The 21326-nt window shown below is 42.1% G+C and overlaps 1 protein-coding gene across 1 annotated transcript in view; it reads left to right on the forward strand.

The window, feature by feature from the left end:
• Positions 1-14471, forward strand: part of LOC5564631 (E3 ubiquitin-protein ligase arkadia-B) — a 34570-nt gene extending 20099 nt beyond the window's left edge. The window contains exons 3-7 of the mRNA XM_001648958.2: positions 11329-12417; positions 12479-12575; positions 13425-13505; positions 13566-13690; positions 13768-14471. Coding sequence (XP_001649008.2) covers positions 11329-12417; positions 12479-12575; positions 13425-13505; positions 13566-13690; positions 13768-13891 — 1516 coding nt within the window. The 3' untranslated portion in view covers positions 13892-14471. The remainder of the gene's footprint in view (positions 1-11328; positions 12418-12478; positions 12576-13424; positions 13506-13565; positions 13691-13767) is intronic.
• The last annotated feature ends 6855 nt before the right edge of the window (positions 14472-21326 follow it).

Genomic DNA, 21326 nt, shown 5'->3' on the forward strand with positions numbered 1-21326 from the left:
TTGAACTTGGTTTCAAAATTTTTAATTTTTTTCTTCACTGAGTAAATACATGTTGATATTTCTTCAAGATGCAGTTAAAAATGTGTTTATTTTCCCATTTAAATAAAAAAAGTATTGATATTTACTGAACAATGTTTCTATTCGCCCCATTGCGGGGTGAATAGAAACATACAACATTTTCATAAATCTTTGTACGATATAATTTTTATTTTTTAACAGCGATTGGGGTCTTAGCAAAGGAAGACGCGACCCATATTTAAGACTAATAAAATTGGATTTTATCCACACGGTTTAAATTGTACACATTCAAACATGTCGGAAAGTGTTTCTATTCGCCCCATTTTACGGTATGTCTTATGACTGATTCTGATCTAAAAGGGGCACTAGAAGACCACGCGGACAATTTCGAAACAAAATTATTTGTATACATCGGTCTTATGATCCGAAATTTAATTGTTTAATTGTTTATTATTCTAACAAAACTACATAATTATTCATTACTAATCACTGTTCCTATATTCTCTCTTTCTCACCTTCTTATCTGTTGCATGATTATGATCATTACTAATATAATGCATGAGCATGCACAATAAGAATAATTTCAGAACTGTAAGCAGTCAATGGATAACTGGATAGAATAGCTTCGAAAAGGATGCTCAAAACAGAATAATTCTGGTCAGGGAAGTATTAATATCATGAGTAAGTAACACATTTCATTTTAATAATATCAAATATTTTTATATAAATCAGCACCGCCAATCAGTGAACTGAATTATAATTTTATATCTGTACATGATAAAAACAGATAAAGTTTGTAAAGTTGTCACCATCGATTGAATTGCGTTCTTTATAGTAATGTTCAATCATTATCAAAAGCTCCTAAAGCGTCGCATCGTGCCATCAGCAGTTCTTAGCATCACTCTCATATTGTTATTACTTTGTTGTTTATTAAATTTATATAAAGCGATCAGCTCATTCTTTCTTGTACAATTGTTTGAAATTTTAATAAATCAAACCAAACTTCAAAACTTAAATTAAATTGCCCTCAGCACATTTACATTTTGCAGCATTAATCGCATTACTGTGTCAAGTCTTCTCCAATTTCCTACACCCTACCCCAACCCTTCCTATCATTTCCGATGGTGTTCAAGTGGTCCGCATAGACTATTACGACCATTACCTATCCCTGCCCCCGGCTTTAGACTGACTTGCGCTCTCATTGCCCCACCAAACGCTGCTAAATGAAAATGAAAAATATATTGAACGTTTTTTTCTGCATGTTTTAATGACTTTTTGTAGAACACATTAGGTTCCTTAATTGACGAATTAATTCTTCAATGTGCCTAATTTGACGCACTATGTTCCTTATTTGACGCACTAAAAAATAATTGCTGAAGTTGAAAACATACAATAGTTCTAGTATTCTATAGCTCAATAAACAAAAAAAAAGTGATTTAGGGTGAACATACAAGTTAGAACCTGTTGGAACTTTTTGGAAAAAATTTGAATGACGTTATCCGGAAGTACCTTTTGCTGTACGCCCTGTTAAAGTGATAATAACCGGTTCTGAAAATTGTCGTATGAAAATCTCCATAAACATAACACGTCAAATGAAACCTTTTCACCATCCTTCTTTTGATATACTGCTTTTTGTATGGGTCTCCAAAACGATCGAGAACATATATGGGGTCATCAATCGTTTCGTAATGCTATTAGGGGGAGGAGGTTTTCTGCAAGATGTGACGATTCATACAATCTTTTTAAAAGTTTTCGTGTGAATAGTGTGACGTGGGGCGGATGGGTGGGGTTGTTGTGGTATGTTTTGGTATGCGTCACGTACTTAATGGACGCCCCATATTGTTACTAAACCAACCGTCGAACCAACACCTTGCCTCCTGACGTGATTTCTTGAAGCTCCCTTCAAACAACATTAAGGGACGTCCATAAATCGCGCTAAATTTTACTACTTTCAACCTACTTCCGCCTTGGCCACATTATTTGTATGGAGAGTGCGAACATGTTGTATGAATTGTCGCGTTTCCTTGAAACCCCCTCTCCCTATAACGTTACGTAATTCATGGATGGCCATTTACATGTGATTACATAAGGGACCGTCCATTGATTCAAGTATGGGAAAGTTCACCCACTCACCCGAACGCCACCGATAAAAAATAGCAAAAAATCTGCTGCTATCGAACATTCAGTGATAGCTGAATCGTACTGGGTGGAGTGTAGCATGAAAGCGTCAAAATCGATTATGTTTTTTTTTTTTTTTTCATGCATCTCTAGGAGTTAAAAAAATCTTCTCAAGACTGGCCTGTATTTGTTCATGCTCATGCCACAGTGTATGGTTTGGCACTGTGTGGGATTCGCAATGGGGCGCCTACCCACTAAAAAACAGTCTCCTAGGTACACCGTCACCGTAAAAAATTCTTCTCCGGCACCACCTTGCGGTATTCCTTCGAAGAAGAGGCGACACATGCTACGCGCACCCTTCATTAAGCCCTTCGGCTCCATCATTAATTTGTTAGTTCCTAATCCATGCCATGCTGAGCCCTTCGGCTCCCATTAATAATTTGTTAGTATTCCTAGTTTGTGATCTAAACATGCCATATTCATGCCATATTCAGCCATTCGGCTCACGATACCATGGGTGCCAGAAACTCCCTGACGAAGGAAGTTCTCTCGGTGCTGGACGCATGCCATTTAGCACTCCAGGTTCTCGCGCACTATTCGGATAGTCCCCGGCGGTGAATCTACCCTACCCCGACGAAGACTTCCCCGGAGGTGGAAGTTCTTCCGGTACCGATGCTGCCCGGATAGGTGCCAAGGTCGATCCTGCGATTCCGGTTGGTGGATGACTTCCGGTTCACAGGTGCCCTGACGACCAATTTGGCAAGACAATTTACACCGTCTTCAGCTCAAGGCTGCACAGACTGAACAATCACAAACATTAGGCAACGGACAACACGAAACACCCAGTAGCCCAATGATGAATTTTTCGTTTGACGAAAAGTTTCCACCGACTGGAGTGGGAATCGAACCCACACTTCATGGCACAATATGCCTAAACGACTGACGCCGCTAACCGCACGGCCACGAAGCCTACAATTTCCGGGGCTTTTCCACGATCTACTCGGTCTTGTCCCCGACGGTGGATCAAGCTTACCTACCGGTTGGGTGCCGAGGTCGGTTCTGCGATTCCGGTTGGAGACTGACTTCCGGTTCACCGGCTTGTTCCTCCCTCCACTTCCGCTGAAGCAGTGACATTATTTTCGTCACCGCCATGTTCACCGCGTTCCACATCACCTCATCGCTACACATTCTATCCACTACGTTGTCTACGGTTACGTCAGCACCGCAGACCGCTGTCATCTCGCTACGTTCCGCAGCAAAACGTGGACACTCGAAAATGACGTGTTCCGGCGACTCCTCTACGACTGGGCACTCAGCGCAGAGCGGCGACTCTGCGTGGCCGAACCTGTGCAGATATTTCTTGAAGCAGCCGTGACCTGACAAGAACTGCGTCAAGTGGAAGTTGACTTCTCCATGGGATCTGCTCACCCATTTCGCCAGATTTGGAATAAGGCGATAAGTCCACCTTCCCTTCTCAGCGGTATCCCACTCGCGTTGCCATTTCACCATCGTGTCGGCTCGGGCAATCTTCCGGGCTCCTCTAGTACTACTAGCTTCGTAGCACTCCTTATCCTCTTCCAAAACGTAGCCGATTATGTAAAAGCAAGAATCGGAAGGAACACGAAGAGAAGTGAATACCAATACACTTGTACCTATCTGCGAGGCACGAGTGAAAGCATTAAGCATCCATTCGCCGAATGCACTGAACTGAGTGAGCGAATTCCCACTCACTGAATCATTCCGTGGTGTGGATTGCCAGTCAGTGAACACTCATCAGCACTCAAATCCGAATGCCACTCCAACGGAATCAGAATGTAAAAAATCATTCGGTATGCATTCGGTTGCCTTCGGCTTTTAGAATCGGTAGCGACTCAATCAGTTGCCGTTTTTTGTTTCGCTTGGTGCTCGCCGAAGAAGCAGAATGGGCACTGGAAATTGAAACGTTCGGCTTGGTTAGAGAAACGGTTTTCTCGCTCCCGACTGTGCGTGGAAGCGAGTGAGGGAAACACAAAAACTGAGTGAGTGTTTCCCATGCTTGCATTGATTACGTAAGGAGTTATGGAAAGAGGGGGGGGGGGGGGTATGTTTGAGATTTCTTACGCGCTATACAAATTATTTTTAATTTTCATACAATAAATCTTACCATGGTGGGTAGGGGGCTAAAAACTGCCAAAATTGTCTTACGTAAGAAATGGACCGCCTTTAAGGTGAAACATCTTAGAATCAAAATTCAATAATGTACCGAAACTTTGAAGGCACAAATCTCGCGAAAGAAGCATCAAACTTCAGTGCAATTTCTATTTTAGCTTTGTGCACTAACAGAAAGCTTAAAATAAGAAAACTGACCTTTTTTTTTTTTTTTTTTTTTTTTTTTTTTTTTTTTTTTTTTTTTTTTTTTTTTTTTTTTTTTAAGGCACTCCGTGCACTTGGCCACTACTATGCCGATTATCATATCTTACAGAATCTATTTATATCCTTATAGCTATCCCTCTCATACCGAGCAGGTAGAGGAGAGAGCTGCCGTTGGTCCAATCCATATCCATATAGCCGTAGTCCATTGGTGTGCGGTGGTTCATTTTGCCATGTATCCGTGTCGTGTGAGGCATCAGCCTACAAAGAGGGTCAGTTTGTCTCAGTCACCATCCGATACTGACGAAGGATGGATGTGTTCCCCAATACACGGCCCTTCGTGCGACGTCTTATGGTGACTGGACGGAGTTTTTTTATGAGGGAGGATTGGGAATCGAACCCATGACCTTCCGCTTACGAATCGAAAGCGTAACCTCAAGGCTACGGCACCCCCCTAAGATTGACTTTGTACGTTCATTATTTCAGCTGATTAGTGCCTTTGAAATCGGCAATGGCACAAGCTTGCCATTGTTTGGGTTCCGAGTTGTGTCACCTTAAAGCTTTGGGTAGTCCTGTGGACGATTTTTTTAAATGCAAACACCATAAATATTTCTTTTTCTAATTTTGATCCTACATTTTGTTCAGCAAACAATAAGGAACATTGTGTGTCTAACTTGACGCATAAGATTTTCATACAAAAGTGATTAAATGAAACTGAAACATTTTTTACCATTACTTTCTTATTTGAAGTTCAAGAACTTTGGTGTCTTCGACAACTTGTCGTATTTTTACACGTTCTAAAACATTGCCGAAAACGCGAAAGCTCTAGGACGCAAAACAAAAAAGTTTGCATCGCAGCGCCACCTATGCGGTGAAATTTCCAACTAACTTTTACCATAAAATTGAAGAACACACAAATTCAAGATAAGTCTCCTTTGACATCAAACCGCAAAAATGCACTCCTGAAGCGCTAGAGCAAAGACACAAGCGCTAGAGGTTTTGTCTGGCTAAATTCTGCTCCTGGCCCAGTGTGCAATGGGTTCGAACAGCGCCCTAAAAAGGACACTGCAAAACGCATGAGCGTAAAGAGAGCCTATAGCTCATTACCACAGCGGGTTAAAAATAACAGAATGTCATGAAGATTCAGGTTTCTGAAATCAGTTTCACTTAATAGGTGTTAATCAAGTAAATGGAATCGCAATTACGCGAAGATTGGATAGTTACATATCAGGTGATAAGAAGTTCCATAATCGGAATCACAACTATCACACACAAATATATCAACACACTGAATATTTGCCATGTGATAGTTGAGTCGGCAGTAGCGTTGGGCGATTTTGAATCGATGTTCCGAAAATCGATGTTTGCTTTCCGATTAATCGATATTTTGAATCGATGTTTTGAGCACATAAAATCGGGTGAATCGACTCTCTTCATTCGATTCTTTGATTTGATTAATTTTGTTGAAATCGTTAACCCTCTAATACCCAAATTTTTATTTTCGATTTAAAAATTATTTTTCGTTATCTAAAATCGTTCTAAACACGTTTTGGGCAATTATTTATTTTTACTCGCAAATTTTTAAATTTTGGTTTTTGATTTTTATAATTTTTATTTTTGAACATCCCTAGCTTTTTTCATTTTTTCTTGAAGCCTTTTCTAGTTGTTGATTTTTGGCAATAATAAAAATTTAAATTTTTACGGCACTTTTAAAAACATTATTTTTTTTATTTTTTTTCGGAGCGTATTTTATTTTCCGTGTAACTAACGGAAAACAGATTTGAAATTATACTAATACCACCAGGCTCTTCTTTTGTGATAGGTTGATCGTAGAAAAATATAAGAAGTACGATTTTTTATATTACACGTTAAATGAACCCCAGGCATTTGTAGGTTATATAAGAATGCATTTTTTCAAACAATTTCTAAAAATACAAAAAAGTTTCAAAAGTCATAAAATTTTTTTCTAATATGCCTGTTATGAGTCAAAGTATAAGCCAAAAATAAAAACATTTTGATTTCCGAGCTACGAAAAAATTTACAAAATTCTAAAGTGTACCCCGTCTAAAGGCGGGGTTGGGTATTAGAGAGTTAAATATTTCTTAATGAGTGTGTGGAAAAGAAACCATATTTTGAACATATCTTGAAGTAGCAAATCTGTTCGATTGATTTTCGAAACTAAATTGATTGAAAGATGTTGAAATCGAATACAAATGCATTTTGTTTCATTTCAAGCTTCATAAATATCAATTTTCATCCGATTCGAATCGATTCGAAAACATCGATTCATAGGATTCGATTAAATCGGTGAATCGATTCAACGGGGCACCCCCTAGATATGTGCCTTAGGGTAAGAAAAAAGCTCTCTCAAAATTTCAACTCATTTGGTTGCTCCCCCAGCTGGCGCATTCAATTCAAAGTTTGTATGGAATATTCGTCTCAAATATATTGAAAAATGACCCTATGTCACTGTTTCGTCTCGTAGACTAGTCAATCGCGTTCAATTGAGCCCAGAATGACAAATTCACTAGTTTATACGCTAATGAACATAGTTGCCGAAGGTTGTATCTGGATTTAAGCTCATTTTCATTAAGCTTTCAATTGTTGAAAGTTAGGCTTAGATCAGCACTCCCGTACAATCACACATGTGCATGCACTTTGTGCCGCAGCTCGCCCAGCGTCATAGGTGGCTATGATGCGCTTAGTGGCTACCACCCAACTAAGGACCGACCTCGGCATCCAACTGGTCCAACCTGGAGAACTCGAGAATCGGCGGATTAGCAGCAGGCGCAAAAGTTGCGCAGGGCTCTGGCGAGATGCCAGCCCCAAACACGTCGCAGTAGAGCAACGAAGCGTAGCAATGACAGAAGCGGCAGTAGAAACATGGCCCTGGCGTGATGCCAGCAGTACGAAGAGAGCAAGGGAAGTACAGGAGCGTAAGAAGCAAGGAGCAGTGCAGTGGTTAGCACAATAGCCTCCCCCATGAAGTAATGCCAAGAGGCAGTTCCGGGGGGAATGGCTCGTGGGCGAAGGTGGACTTTAGTCGGTATAAAAGAGTCCGACACTCTGGCGCACGATGGACGAATTCGATATGACTAGCCTCCATATCGAACGTGAAACGCTGGGTTGTAATTTACCACCTTCTAAAACTAAAAAAAAAAACCCAACTAAGTTGAAGGAATACTATGCAATATTGCAAATCTACTTCAGATAGTTAAAACACCAACTTTATCAATTTTAATCATCATACAACCTTTTACAATATTGTTTGCTATAGTATCAAGTAGTGTTTTTGACATTCTGGGTTCAATTGAACGCGATCAACAATTTTCCTGACTCAAACAGGAGATGATGTGCTGTTTCCTATGTGTTGGAGCTGAACATCTCATATTAACTTCAAATCAAATGCGCCAGCTCAAGGAAGGACCAAATGAGCTGAATTTTTCAGGAAGTCTTTCTCTAACCCTAAGGAATAATCCTGGAGGGTGCCCCGTGGAATCTAACAACTTTATTTTTCTCCCATACTAAGGTGGGCCAGTCTAATGCTCCATTGTGAGCTAATTCATAAGCCAATTCATTCCCAGCAATGGAAGAATAGCAAGGATCCATATAAGTATTACAGAGTTCACTGAATTCAGTTCCTCAAATTGAGTTCGACGTGCGATAACAAGCTTAGACCTTGAGTTGGCCTAGACAAGAGCTTTAAAAGCAGCCTGACTATCTGACATATTCCTTTACAAATAGCCAGTGGTCAACTCGTCCCGCGAAGGGAGTTGTGAGGAACAAAGTGACAAGCAATTGTGGGATTCACTCGAAGCAAGGACAATTGTGTCCCAATTCACCGGAAGTGGAAACATTCAAATCACTAGGATTTCCAATGAACGGAGAGAATTCATAGAATTTGGTCACAATCAATTCCCAGTTTGTGGAGTATAACAAATGCAAAGTTTGCGAATTTACATTCATATATTCATATAGAGATGTAGCGATGATCAGATAATGATTCATCATCTGATACATGCCAATTCGTCAACTCGTGACTGATTCTGTTCAAGCAGAGCATTATTTCTAACACTTCTTCCCTAGCAGATGACCATGAAGACCATGAAGGTTGGGCGATTCCCTAAAATAAGTAATCCAAGATTTGAACTACTTAAGCATTCCATCAGACTGGAGCTTCTTAAATTGATATCTGAGTTGCTCCAGATGATGTGATGAGTATCAACATCACTACCCACAAATCAGCAGAAGGCCTTTTCATAGGCAGTGAAAGGCAACTCGTTTGAAATCATCCATTGGGGCTGGTTCATCATGTGGTAAATACACCACAAAACGAAAGACGTATTTCCTATTGAGGTCACCAACAGAAATATCAATTGTGACAGCACATACATCTCTGGTTGTTAACTCAGAAATAAGTGTAGCAACGTCAGCGCTATTTACGAGCACGCATGCACGAGGTATAGCACGCGAGTTTGCCATTTCATGTTTATGAAAGTAACAAAAACTGGGTCCACAAGGTTACCTAGATAAAAGTTCACAAAAGTAAGGTTTTTTGCGCCATTTGAACTGTACCATTTGCATGAGTCTACAAAGATTGATCGTTAATGATATTTTATGCTGAAGATTGGTCTAACTAAGCTATCCTAACCGTAGCCACTCCCCAAACTACGCAGGATTAAGCTTTTCGCAATTTTAGAACGAAAAAGACCAGCAGCGAAAAAACAGATCGGTATCTCTTAAAAGTCGCCAAAGGCGAAAAGCACAGACTACACTGTGTAATACGCATAATGCGAAACTATAGAGGTGAAAATTTAAACTAAATTACAACGTATTAATAATCCCACCCTTATTTAGCCTCAGGCTTGAGACTGAAGAAGGGCAGCCGATTATCTCGGAGAAACACAAGGTCACCTGCACCATTGCTCCGGGTAGCACAGGAAGGGCATAATACTGTAGAGGGCGCCCTGGTACTCCCTGGCTCCGTTTGCGATTAGGCATTCATTCATTCTTAGGCACGGTAAGCTTAAAGCCGCATGAATTAGCGGTCACCTGTTAGGTGAACTTTTAACTTCGGAACAGGCAGTCCGTAGTGTTAATTCTTAGCCAATTGAAACAATCGCTACCAACACTACACGGCTATCTAGGCTGATCGGGAAAAGGAAGTTAACATTGATGATTAACTCCTGACGTGCCCAAACAGCCTCCAGCCAAATAGCGTCATTTGGTTCCCTGTGTAAGTGCAGCTGTTCTTGTAATAACGGAGTACCAACTGCGGACGGTCAGCCATTCTCATGCTTCTGGTCTCGTTTTATTTATTTTTTATTTAGTTAACATCTAAATGATAATACTGAATCAACTATTTCACGCCACAATACTCGCATCTCTCCACGCCTTCTTATACCAAAAAGATCCGAAGCGAACAACTTCTTTGCAGGGATGCTATCCGGCATTCTTGCAACATGCCCTGCCCATCGTATGCTTCCAGCTTTGACCACCTGCTGGATACTTGGTTTGCTGTAGAGTTGGGCGAACTCGTGGTTCATCCCCCGCCGCCACACACCGTTTTCCTGCGCACCGCCAAAGATCGCCCTAAGCACCCGACGTTCGAAGACTCCAAGTGCTTGCAGGTCCTCCTCGAGCACGTTCACGTTTCATAACCGTAGAGGACTACCGGCCTTATTAGCGTTTTGTACATGATACATTTAGTGCGGGTGTGAATCTTTTTTGACCGCAACTTCTTGTGGAGGCCATAGTAGGCCCGACTTCCACTGATGATGATGCGCCTCCGTATTTCACGGCTAACGTTATTGCTGTTCGCGTTTGAAGTGCAAATCTGGTCTAACTGGGCTTCAAATGCGGATAAACAAACTTTTCAAAGGATACTAAGCAACCATGATCCATATCATCGCCAACCTAGCAAAGAAAAGTATTTTTTTACTTTGCCTTCCTTGTTAAACATCTTACTGCGTTTGGTGTTCCCGCATTTGATATTTGCATTTCAAATGCACACAGTAATATTATCAGCCGTCAGCAAGGATCCAAGATAGACGAACTCGTCGACCACTACGAACGTATCCCCGTCTATCGTAACACTGATACCTACCCTGTCACACTCGGCTCTACCTACTAGCATGTACTTTGTCTTGGTCACCACCAGTCCAATTTTCGCTGCCTCGCACGAAGCCGTTGCGGGATGCGTTGAACTTCTGATAGAACTTTCGTGTTTTTTTAGACCGGCACAGCTGTTTCATATCCTCGCACTCTGTATCCTTTAGGCGGCGTTCTTTCTCCCGAAAGAGGTCTGCTGTTGCCGTTTCCGTCAATAACGTTCCACGTTCTGCCGCGTCCCTTGCTGCAGCATGACCGCCCGTGCTGCATTCATTTCCTCCAGAATCTGCCTTCATTCCTCGTCGAACCAATCGTTCCGTTGACTTCGTCCCACGTACCCGGCGTTGCTCTCGGCTTAAGCCGCTCTAGGTCATACCGGGGCGGCCGTCGGTACCGTACGCTGTTATCGACGTAGAATTTTCGGCGCAGTTTCAAATGCAAAGTCAAAGCGTGGATTCCTTTTATAATCACCTTAAGTCCTTACTTCAGTCAGCCACCAATATTCCTGAACAATTTGGAATAATTGACTGAAGTCATACCTTAAGCCGGCATACACATGACCATATTGTACAACGTGACATTAAATAATGAAATATTTGTGTGCAAAATATTGTGCAATTGGGTGCATTGATGAATTACCGGTGATTTTGTAATTTTAAGTTTCAAGCTGGGATTGACCGGCGTAACTTTGAACATGTTGAAAACATATTTATTTCATCTTATCTCTTACAGCCCTCCACCACAGCAATCGCAATCGTTTCATCGTCTTCGGCCGCATCACGGATCGCAACAGCCCCATTCTCCCATTCCTGCGCAGAGACATTTCCGAACATTTCTGCATCAGGGTAGTCGAGAGGGCGGATACTCTCCAAGCGTCCGGCGTTGGTTTCCAAACGGGCGCACTTCCCGTCAGGATCCCAGTATGATGCGACCGACTCCATTGCTTTCGACGAATTATCCGGCTACGGGTCACAACCAAGAGTCACATCGTCCGGCGCCAGATGGCGCGACATCGGGTGGACCCACCCACAGTGGTGCAGATAACGGAAGCGACAGCAATGCAGGAATTGTGATAGACAACACCAGTAGTGGTAGTTTCAATCGGAATATTTTCACACCATACGTCCCCCCTCTGGGTGAGATCTTCAATCACAGACATGGGGTTCAGCGTGGTGAGGGTAACAACAGCGGCGAACAAAGATTCGGATGTCCGCATTCGTCGGTTGAAAGTCCCATCGACTACTCCAATAGGCTGGGCCCGAACGGCAGAGAGTTCGATGGAACCAATAATCGACGGTTCAACGACGACAACAACAATCAACCTGGATATGAATCTGGAAGACAAGCGCCACCCCCGGCCGGAAGCAACCATCCGGAGCCGCGAAGCTATCATCGCAGCTATGGTTACATGAACCACATGAATCGAAATCGCTACCTACATACCGGTGGAGTTCGACCGCCGTACGCGGTTCACGAACAACTCTGGAATCGGCAGCATAATATTCAGGAAGCACACCGACGTATGTTAGGGGAACTCAATGATTATAACGAACGGGTGTCTCCTCATCATGGTGCGTTGAGATCCAGAAACAATCTGATCAATTCTTCGTACAACAACGCAGCCGGTCCGAATCCGGCTCATTCCGGTGGAGCTGGCTCTAGCGCCTCCGGTTCTAGGGAAGAACTCTTCGACGACGGTGGCACGTATTGGGCGGACCGAAACTTCAATCGCTACGGGCTGAATTACCAGCAGGATCTGCGTGTGTTTAATCATCGACCGAGACGAGTTTCGTATCATACGACGGTTTATCCACCGATGAGGTATGTTGAATGAGGATAAACCCATTATTCGTATTGACCTTGTAATTCGTTTTCATTTCAGGCGAAACGATCATCAGCACGTCCACCATCATATGTACCACCATTTCCAGCCACAAGCAATCCTCAACAATGCACCGCAGGTTCATTTCAGCATAGGGGTAAGTCGCAAAGTTAAGAAATATTGTAACTTGTTTTCTCTGTTACTGAACGAAACCATGGAACAATCCCTAAAACTATTCCATTAAATCTAAGTGCTCAATGTACTCGCGTACTGTGTAAATACAAATTGCTACTATTTTTTAGCACTACTTTTGTACCTATCGATCCCTTTTCGATCCTTGTTAGGACCCGTGCCTATTTTTGGTTGGACTCGTTTTTGTAAGTAATTTCGTTAACAATGGTAATCCTTCTTGGACGCCATCATTGGAAACTGACTAAAACAAAATGGTGATCAAATAAATTATTTTTATGGTGAATGTCGATCCAAAAATTCCAAAAAAGAAGAGTCCCTCGAGAAATTGTGAAAAAAATGACAAAATATAAAAAATAAGAAAATTATCTCGATCCGAATAATTTTTGTAAAAAAAAAAAATGCTACCGATAGAAGGGTTAAAACGGTACTGTCCCGTTAAGGCTAAGTAGCCCGTCATTCGTTTTGGCAACAATGATGACTTTTCAGCATGCATTTCAAAGTGATAAAACTCAGTCTTGATAGTTTATATTGACTTGAAAAAGAATCACTGTACGCGCTAACATGCATAAAGTATGCTGATACTTTTTCAGCTATGTCAGTGCAAAACCAACTGATTTTCTTTGATTCGAAATCGTGAGATGAATTAGCAACAGTCATTAACGACGCGTACAAATTTCAATGACGGCCTACTTCGCCTTAAATATGCTAGGGTGCCGGTGCCATTAGTGGACTACCTAAAGCATAAAGGATATCGGAAATTAGTAGAGAACATGGTACAATTTCAAAAATTAATCCTTAAAAATATGTTTTTCAGCTCCGACCAAGTTTGCTGTCCAGCTTAAACCGCTTCGTTCGCGTCATCGAGGATACCTGCTCCAATCGCGGAGCAACACAGGTTTCTACAACATAGATTATCTGCCCATCTGCAATAGTTTTAATTTTACTTCGTTTGCAGGAAATGATTGAGCACAATACCTTCCCCCACAAGTACAAACGACTGCGTCGCGCCAGCGAGACGGACGAAGACAGCGAAAAGTGCACCATATGTCTGTCCCAGTTCGAGGTCGACAACGACGTGAGGTTCGTTGAATAGGTTCTCTCGATAAAACCATCAATAGGATAACAAATATTTTCCTTCATTTCCCCTCTCACGAAAGGCGCCTTCCGTGTATGCATTTATTCCACAAGGACTGCGTCGACCAGTGGCTGGTGACCAACAAGCACTGTCCCATCTGCCGGGTGGACATCGAAGTGCACCTAACCAAAGACTACAGCATATGACGGTCGGACGACGACGAAATTCAGGGTCTACCCGGGAGCCGCCGAACGCGCATCGAAGTGTATGAGCTCCATGCGCAACCTCGGCGCTACAGCCACCATTCTTTGCAGACGCAGCTTAGTAATCGTTATGTAGAGTCATATTTGTCGGCATTGTCACGTCGTAATCCCATCGAAGCGCCTTTTGGTAGCGAAAATGGGCCATTTTTCCTTTACCTCTAAAACAAGGCCCATCAATTTTCGTTAGATCTGGGGACTGGTATCGAAACTGGCCCGCAATAAAGCTAGCTTTTTCTAGCATTTGTACCGTGTCTCGAAACGTTTTTTTTTTTCTGGATAGTTGTTCTTTTCTTTCATAAATCGTATGTCTTCGTATGAGTTAAGTTAAAAATGTTCGCGTTGCAAAACATAAGATGAATTCAGATTTATTTTCTTTATGTGATTCTCTAAAATTGGAATGTAGGAGTGATAATCAAAAGTGACTGCAAATTAAATAAAAGCTATTTTTCGTAGTGCTCATGGATATGTTATTTATAATCACATGTATGTAATGCTGATAATAAAATTCTTTTTTCATGTTATACATCAACAAGTGGAGTTCATAATCATTCCGAAAGCCTGTGTTCCTTTACTTTCCTGAATATAGAGTACCTTCGTACTTGTCACACGATATACGAATGCGAAAATGGCAACTTGTCAAAGAAAGCTCTCAGTTTATAACTGTGGAAGTACTCATTGAACACAAAGCTTAGAAGCAGGCTCTGTCCCAGTGAGGACGTAATTCCAAGAAGAAGTATAAGAAGAATTCTTGCAGGGCTGTTACAAAAACAAACGAATTTGTTTTTGTGAAAATCGCGACTTTTGGAACTCGATCCACAACTAGAGGCAACAAATAAAAATTAACAAATAAAAATTATTCAAAATTTTTAATGTAATTGATTTTTTTTTCAGGATAAAAATCAGTTTTTCAACTAACTTCGCATTAAGATTATGATAAAACTAGTAAAAAAGAGAATGGGCATGAACTAGGAATCAATATAGTACTGAATCTTCAATAAAGAATTTTTATTAATCAATGTTGATTTTCTCACATACCTAATCGATTGATTTTGTTCTAAAACTTTGAAAATCACTTCAATAATCAATAAAATTAACAAACTCCAAAAGGGCCTAACTGGAACTAAGTTTAATAAAAGGGCCTAACTGGAGGGGCCTAACTGAAACCATGTTCAATCAAAGGGCCTAACTGGTTTGCAGACTCGCTAAAGGGCCTATCTGCCGATGATGTTTGAATTCAACCATTTTCACGAGTTGTTTTGTTATTTAAGATTTCAAACGTTATGGGCCACCTAGTAGACTATTATGAGAGTCGAAGACAAGTATAAAACTAGTAAATAGGAGAAAGGGTTTGAATTATGAATAGAGTTCTGTCTGATCTTTCGACCTTGACGCTTGCTCCTACGGGGGCCAGCGACGAGGGCAGGATCAAACATGTCGCACGTCGGTCTAGTAAGTGAAAAAGTGGCGTGATCGGTTAGTTCTTTTTGATCCTTTGACCTTGACGCTTGCTGCTGGGCAGTGCGTCAAGAAAGCCAAGTTTTTTTTCCTTTTCAGGTCGCGCGCCTTTTTTTTCTGAGTGCTTTTATATAGCCGAGCAAACGAGTGAGGCTGAGAGTGGATTGTGGCTGCACAGTGAAGGATAAAGGATCAATTGGTGAGCTCGTTTCATGCTACTATTTCTAATCTATAAAATATGTATGACTGCACATTTAATCGTTACAATTGTGTGACGTAAATATGAATTTTCAACAAACTATGAATTGTTCGTCACTGTGAGTGTCGACACAAACTCTGATTCATGAATTATTTATGTTTCACATTTTTTTTTATTTTCAGAACACCCCTTTTTACCTTTATTTATTTTTGTAATTAAAAAAAAAACTTTGAATGGTTCGACACTACAAGTGTAGACTTGCGAAAAGTTCACTTTATTCAACAAACTTTGGATGGTTCGCCACTGTAAGTGTCGGCATAAGAATAAGAGTGTTCTATGATGTTCCAACCAATCAAGTTTTTTGTTTCTTTTCAAATAAGTAAAATATAATAACACATGCTTTCGTCCTGACAGCTGTAGGAATGTTACATTTAGGTATTTGTTCAACAAACTTTGAATGGTTCGTCACCTCAAGTGTCGGCATAATTTTCCACTAAATAGAAATTGTTCATATCAAATGAGCGTAAAGTGCTGCGGACAATACTCGGTGGGAAACTCGAAAATGGTGTGTGGCGCAGACGCATGAATCACGAGTTGTATCAAGTGTACAAAGATGCGAATATTATCAATCGTGTAAAATACGGCAGACTTCAGTGGGCTGGTCACTTAGTGCGAATGTCGGAAGAAAGAATTGCGAAAATAATATTCAGCAGGGAACCAGGTAGAGGCCGGTGGCTTCGGGGAAGACCACGAATACGCTGGCTGTACGCAGTGGAAGAGGACCTGGCGACCCTAAACGTTCGGGGCAACTGGAGAAGTTTCGCCCAAGACCGACGAAGATGGAGCTCTACAATACGCCCGGCAATGGCGTGATGCTACGCTGTAGCCATCAAGGTATCAAGGTAGGTATCATATCAAATGAAAATTTTATATTTACAAATAAGCATGTATATATCTCACAAATCATTATTTATCATGGTCTAATCGCTTATCAAAGTGAATCCTGTGACCCAACGATCCTTCCCATTAACAAACATCCCTCCCAGTAACCTTTGTGGAGATGCAGAGGCAAACACGGTCTCCAAATAGCAAAGGTTACACACTAACATTCCTTCCCCCAATCCCACCTGACTGCAAGGACGTGGCCGGCGCCGTTATTGACCCTGTATAAATAGAGGCACTGAATTATGCACATTGAAGAAGATTATGGCCAATCCCAGCCAAACTTCTAGTTGATTCTTTGTGCATTTTCACTGACTTCGGTCAATCACGGAATAGCAACCATTGATATGTGTAGTCAGTCTAAGCTAAGCTAAGCTAAGAAAGGGTTTGAATTATGAATAATCAATATAGTACTGAATCTTCAATTGAGAATTTTCAATATTCAATGTTGATTTTCTCACTTAATCGATTGATTTTGTTCTAAAACTTTGAAAATCTATTCAATAATCAATAAAATTAACAAATTGTAAAGGGGCCTAACTGGAGGGGCCTAACTGAAACCATGTTCAATTATAGGGCCTAATTGAAAGGGCCTAACTGGTTTGAAGACTCGTAAAAGGGCCTATCTGCCGATGATGTTTGAATTCAACATTTTTTACTAGTTTTTATGTTATGTCAGATTTAAAACTTTACGTGGCCCAGTAATAGACTATGAGTGTCGAACAAAAGTTTAAAACTATTGGATAGCAATGACTTGACTTTAGAATAGTAACAATCAATATGTTACAGAATCTTCAATCGAGCATTTCTCAATTTTTACGTTATGCTGATAGACCCTTTTCAAATATTTCACTAGGTTCCATTATGTGAGAAAAACACTATACAATGGCTAAATATTGGAAAATATGGAGGAACATTAAAAATGCACGGAAGGGCCAATCTGATTTTGATGGAAATTTTCAGTTAGGCCCTTTTATGACCAGTTAGGCCCTCTTAGTTTTATCATTTTCAGATAGGCCCTTTTAAATTTGAATAAAATTACCATTAATAATGCATTTTGCATGCCCGTAAGAGTATGTAGGAGTAATTTACGTAAAAAATGATACGAATAATGAATAATCAAGTTTGTTTACATTTTGCAGTTAGGCCCTTTTCAAATGTTACGCTAGACTAGTGTTCCAAGATACACAAATTCTTCCACCACTTCAAACTTTTCACCTCCTAGCACCATTTCGCTACCACTAACACGTCCGGACCCACGTTGACCATCAGCTATCATGTACTTCGTTTTCATGGTGTTGATCGTGAGCCCGATCCTCGCTGTCTCCCTCTTGAAAGGCACGAGCGCCTCTTCCACTGCCCGACGGTCAATCCCGATGATGTCGATATCGTCCGCAAAGCCAAGGAGCATATGAGAACGTGTGATAGTGGTACCGCTTCGCTGCACACTGGCTCTCCTGATACCGTGCACCCCCGCTAATTTGAACGGTACCTCATTCAAACCATTGGGGTTCATTTTTAATTAGAACGTTTAGTCGCCCTAGAACCGTGCTTCTGGTTACCTCTTTCACTGTTTTGTTTTGATTCTGCGTTCCGTTCTACAGCGTTCCATTTCAGTTTACTCCGTTCTATGAGCTAAATGACGTCTGAACCATTTTTAATCTGAACGATGTGCAAATTAGCGGGGTACAGATTAAAAAGTGTTCAGATTAAATGTGGTCAAACCAACGGGGGTACCCGGTATAAGCATAAGCATAAGCATAAGCATAGATGACCGTACAATTCGTAGTTGCTACTCCGTGATTGACCAGAACAATCGAAGTTGCACAGGGAATTAATGAATGGGGCTTGGGATTAGCTTACCATTCTTCAATGTGCACAAATCGAGAGCTCAAATTTAAAAGTCAATAACGGCGCCGGCCACGTCCTTACGGTCATCGGGGAAGGGAAGGAATGTTAGTGTGACTACCGTTGTTACTAGAGACCGAGATCACCTCTGCATCTCCACGGTTGTCATGGAGAGGATATTGGGTTAGTGGGATAAGGTAAAGATCTGGGAGTCACCAATGTTTGGTGATGCGATCCATGATATAATCACGCCTAACCGGATTCGCGAAATAATTCGATAATCGCATTAAACGCCGAACAAGTGTTCGTCACTCGCCCACGCAAGAGCAAGCGACGCGATCAATAGATCAAACACTACTAGCGATCCGCGGCGCTTTTTCATTTCTCTGAGCGAACGACGCGCGACAAGTTTGATCCTGCCCCCATCACCCGCCCCCGCAGGAGCAAGTGTCAAGGTCGAAGGATCAAACACTTCTAACGAACCGATCACTTTTTCACCGCTTCACTACCGACACTCGACATGTTTGATCCTGCCCTCATCACCCGCCCCCGCAGGAGCAAGTGTCAAGGTCGAAGGATCAAACACTTCTAACGAACCGATCACTTTTTCACCGCTTCACTACCGACACTCGACATGTTTGATCCTGCCCTCATCACCCGCCCCCGCAGAAGCAAGTGTCAAGGTCGAAGGATCAAACACTACTAACGAACCGATCACTTTTTCACCGCTTCACTACCGACACTCGACATGTTTGATCCTGCCCTCATCACCCGCCCCCGCAGAAGCAAGTGTCAAGGTCGAAGGATCAAACACTACTAACGAACCGATCACTTTTTCACCGCTTCACTACCGACGCGCGACATGTTTGATCCTGCCCTCATCACCCGCCCCAGCAGGAGCAAGTGTCAAGGTCGAAGGATCAAACACTTCTAACGAACCGATCACTTTTTCACCGCTTCACTACCGACACTCGACATGTTTGATCCTGCCCTCATCACCCGCCCCGCAGAAGCAAGTGTCAAGGTCGAAGGATCAAACACTACTCAAACCAACGGGGGTACCCGGTATAAATTAAAAAGTGTTCAGATTAGATGTGGTCAAACCAACGATGGTATCCGGTAGCACCTTCGAGCGCTATGTTAAACAGCAAGTTAGGAAGAGCGTCACCCTGTTTCAATCCATCTAAGGTTACGAACGATGACAAAATCTCGTCCACCACCCGCACACTTGATTTTGATCCATCAAGCGTTGCACGAATCAGTCTAATCAGCTTCGCCGGAAAGCCATGTTCGGAAATAATTTGCCACAACTCGTTTCTCTTCACTGAATCGTACGATGCTTTGAAATCTACAAACAGATGATGAGTCTGCAAGTTATACTCCTGGAATTTAGGATTTGACGCAGGGTAAACATTTGATCCGTCGTAGATCGGCCCTAATAAAAACCAGCTTGGTATTCGCCGACAAAGGACTCCTCATACGGTCTCAATCTGTTGAACAGAATTCCAGACATGATTTTGTACGCCGAATTAAGGAGTGTTATCCCTCGGTAACTGGCGCACTCCAATCGATGCCCTTTCTAGTACAAAGGGCAAATGAGACCTTCCAACCAACTAGTAGACATTTGTTCTTCCTCCCATATCCTCGAAATGATACGGTGAAGGAGTTCGTGCAGCTGCTCATTTCCGTGTTTGAGAAGTTCGGCCGGGATCTCGTCCTTCCTAACAGCCTTGTTGTTCTTCAGCCCATTGATAGCTTTCCTTACCTCATCTAGCGGTAGAGGTTCCACAGCCTATCCATCGTCATCGATTTGGATTGTGCTACCAGATCCACTTCCATAATCTCCGTTTAACAATGACTCAAAGTACTCTTTCCACCTGGCGGCCACCATTGTTTTATCCGTCAGCAAGTTTCCTTCACGGTCGTTGCACATGGCGGGAGACGGCGCTGTTTTTCCCCGCACACCATTGATGGATTCGTAGAACCGTCGCATGTCGTTCTGTTCCATAGCTTCTTGCGCCTTTTCATGCTCCTTTTTCTTTCTGCGATGGATCCGTTTTTCGGCTGCCCTTGCTTCCTTGTACCGCTCTCTGCTCTGACGGGTACCAGACACCAGCATCCGGCTTGTAGCCAAGTTCTTCTCGTTCGTCATTCTCTGGCACTCCTCGTCGAACCAACCGTTCCTTGGTCTTCGCTAATCCGCTCGTCGAGCTTTTGATGGTAGTCTGCTGCTACACCATCCGCTGACAGGCGTTGTATATTGAAACGCAACGATTGTCGATTCCTAGAACTCTAAACGGTTGATAATCGCGCTCGAATTTTGCTTACAACGAGATAGTGGTCTGAGTCGATATTAGGACCCCTGTAAGTTCTAACATCGATGACATTGGAAAAATGTCGGACATCTAGTAGAACATAGTCGATTTGATTGCAAAGTTCGCCATTTGGGTGTTGCCAAGTGTGCTTGCGGATATCCTTGCGTGCAAAACAGGTGCTACTGGTGTGTCGTTGGTAACAGAATGAAAGCTCTCTGTACCAATGATAGGGTGGAAGAAGTACTCTTTTCCGACCTGCGCATTAGCGTCACCGATGACGATTTTCACGTCGTGTTTTGGGCATTCTCCATAGGTCTTGTCGAGACTTTCGTAAACCGCGTCTTTCACGTCATCGGGTTTGTCGTTAAGGCCCAAACACAATGATAGCGGAACGGCAACGGAAAGCGGAACCGGTACGCCAGACAGAAGAAGAAGAAGATCTTAGCCAACGCACTTCCTGAATACTAGCAACGCACACGCCAACTTTTCGCAACAGGGTCCTAAAGCCCTGTCCCAATTTTAGTACCAAACGCTTAAGTTTAGGCTAAAAACACATGATTACTCAATTTTTAAATGTTTTTTGTTTGTTCAAATCAAAAAAACATTCTATTAAGTTATT

Source organism: Aedes aegypti, chromosome 3 (assembly GCF_002204515.2).
Source record: "Aedes aegypti strain LVP_AGWG chromosome 3, AaegL5.0 Primary Assembly, whole genome shotgun sequence".
NCBI lineage: Eukaryota > Metazoa > Arthropoda > Insecta > Diptera > Culicidae > Aedes > Aedes aegypti.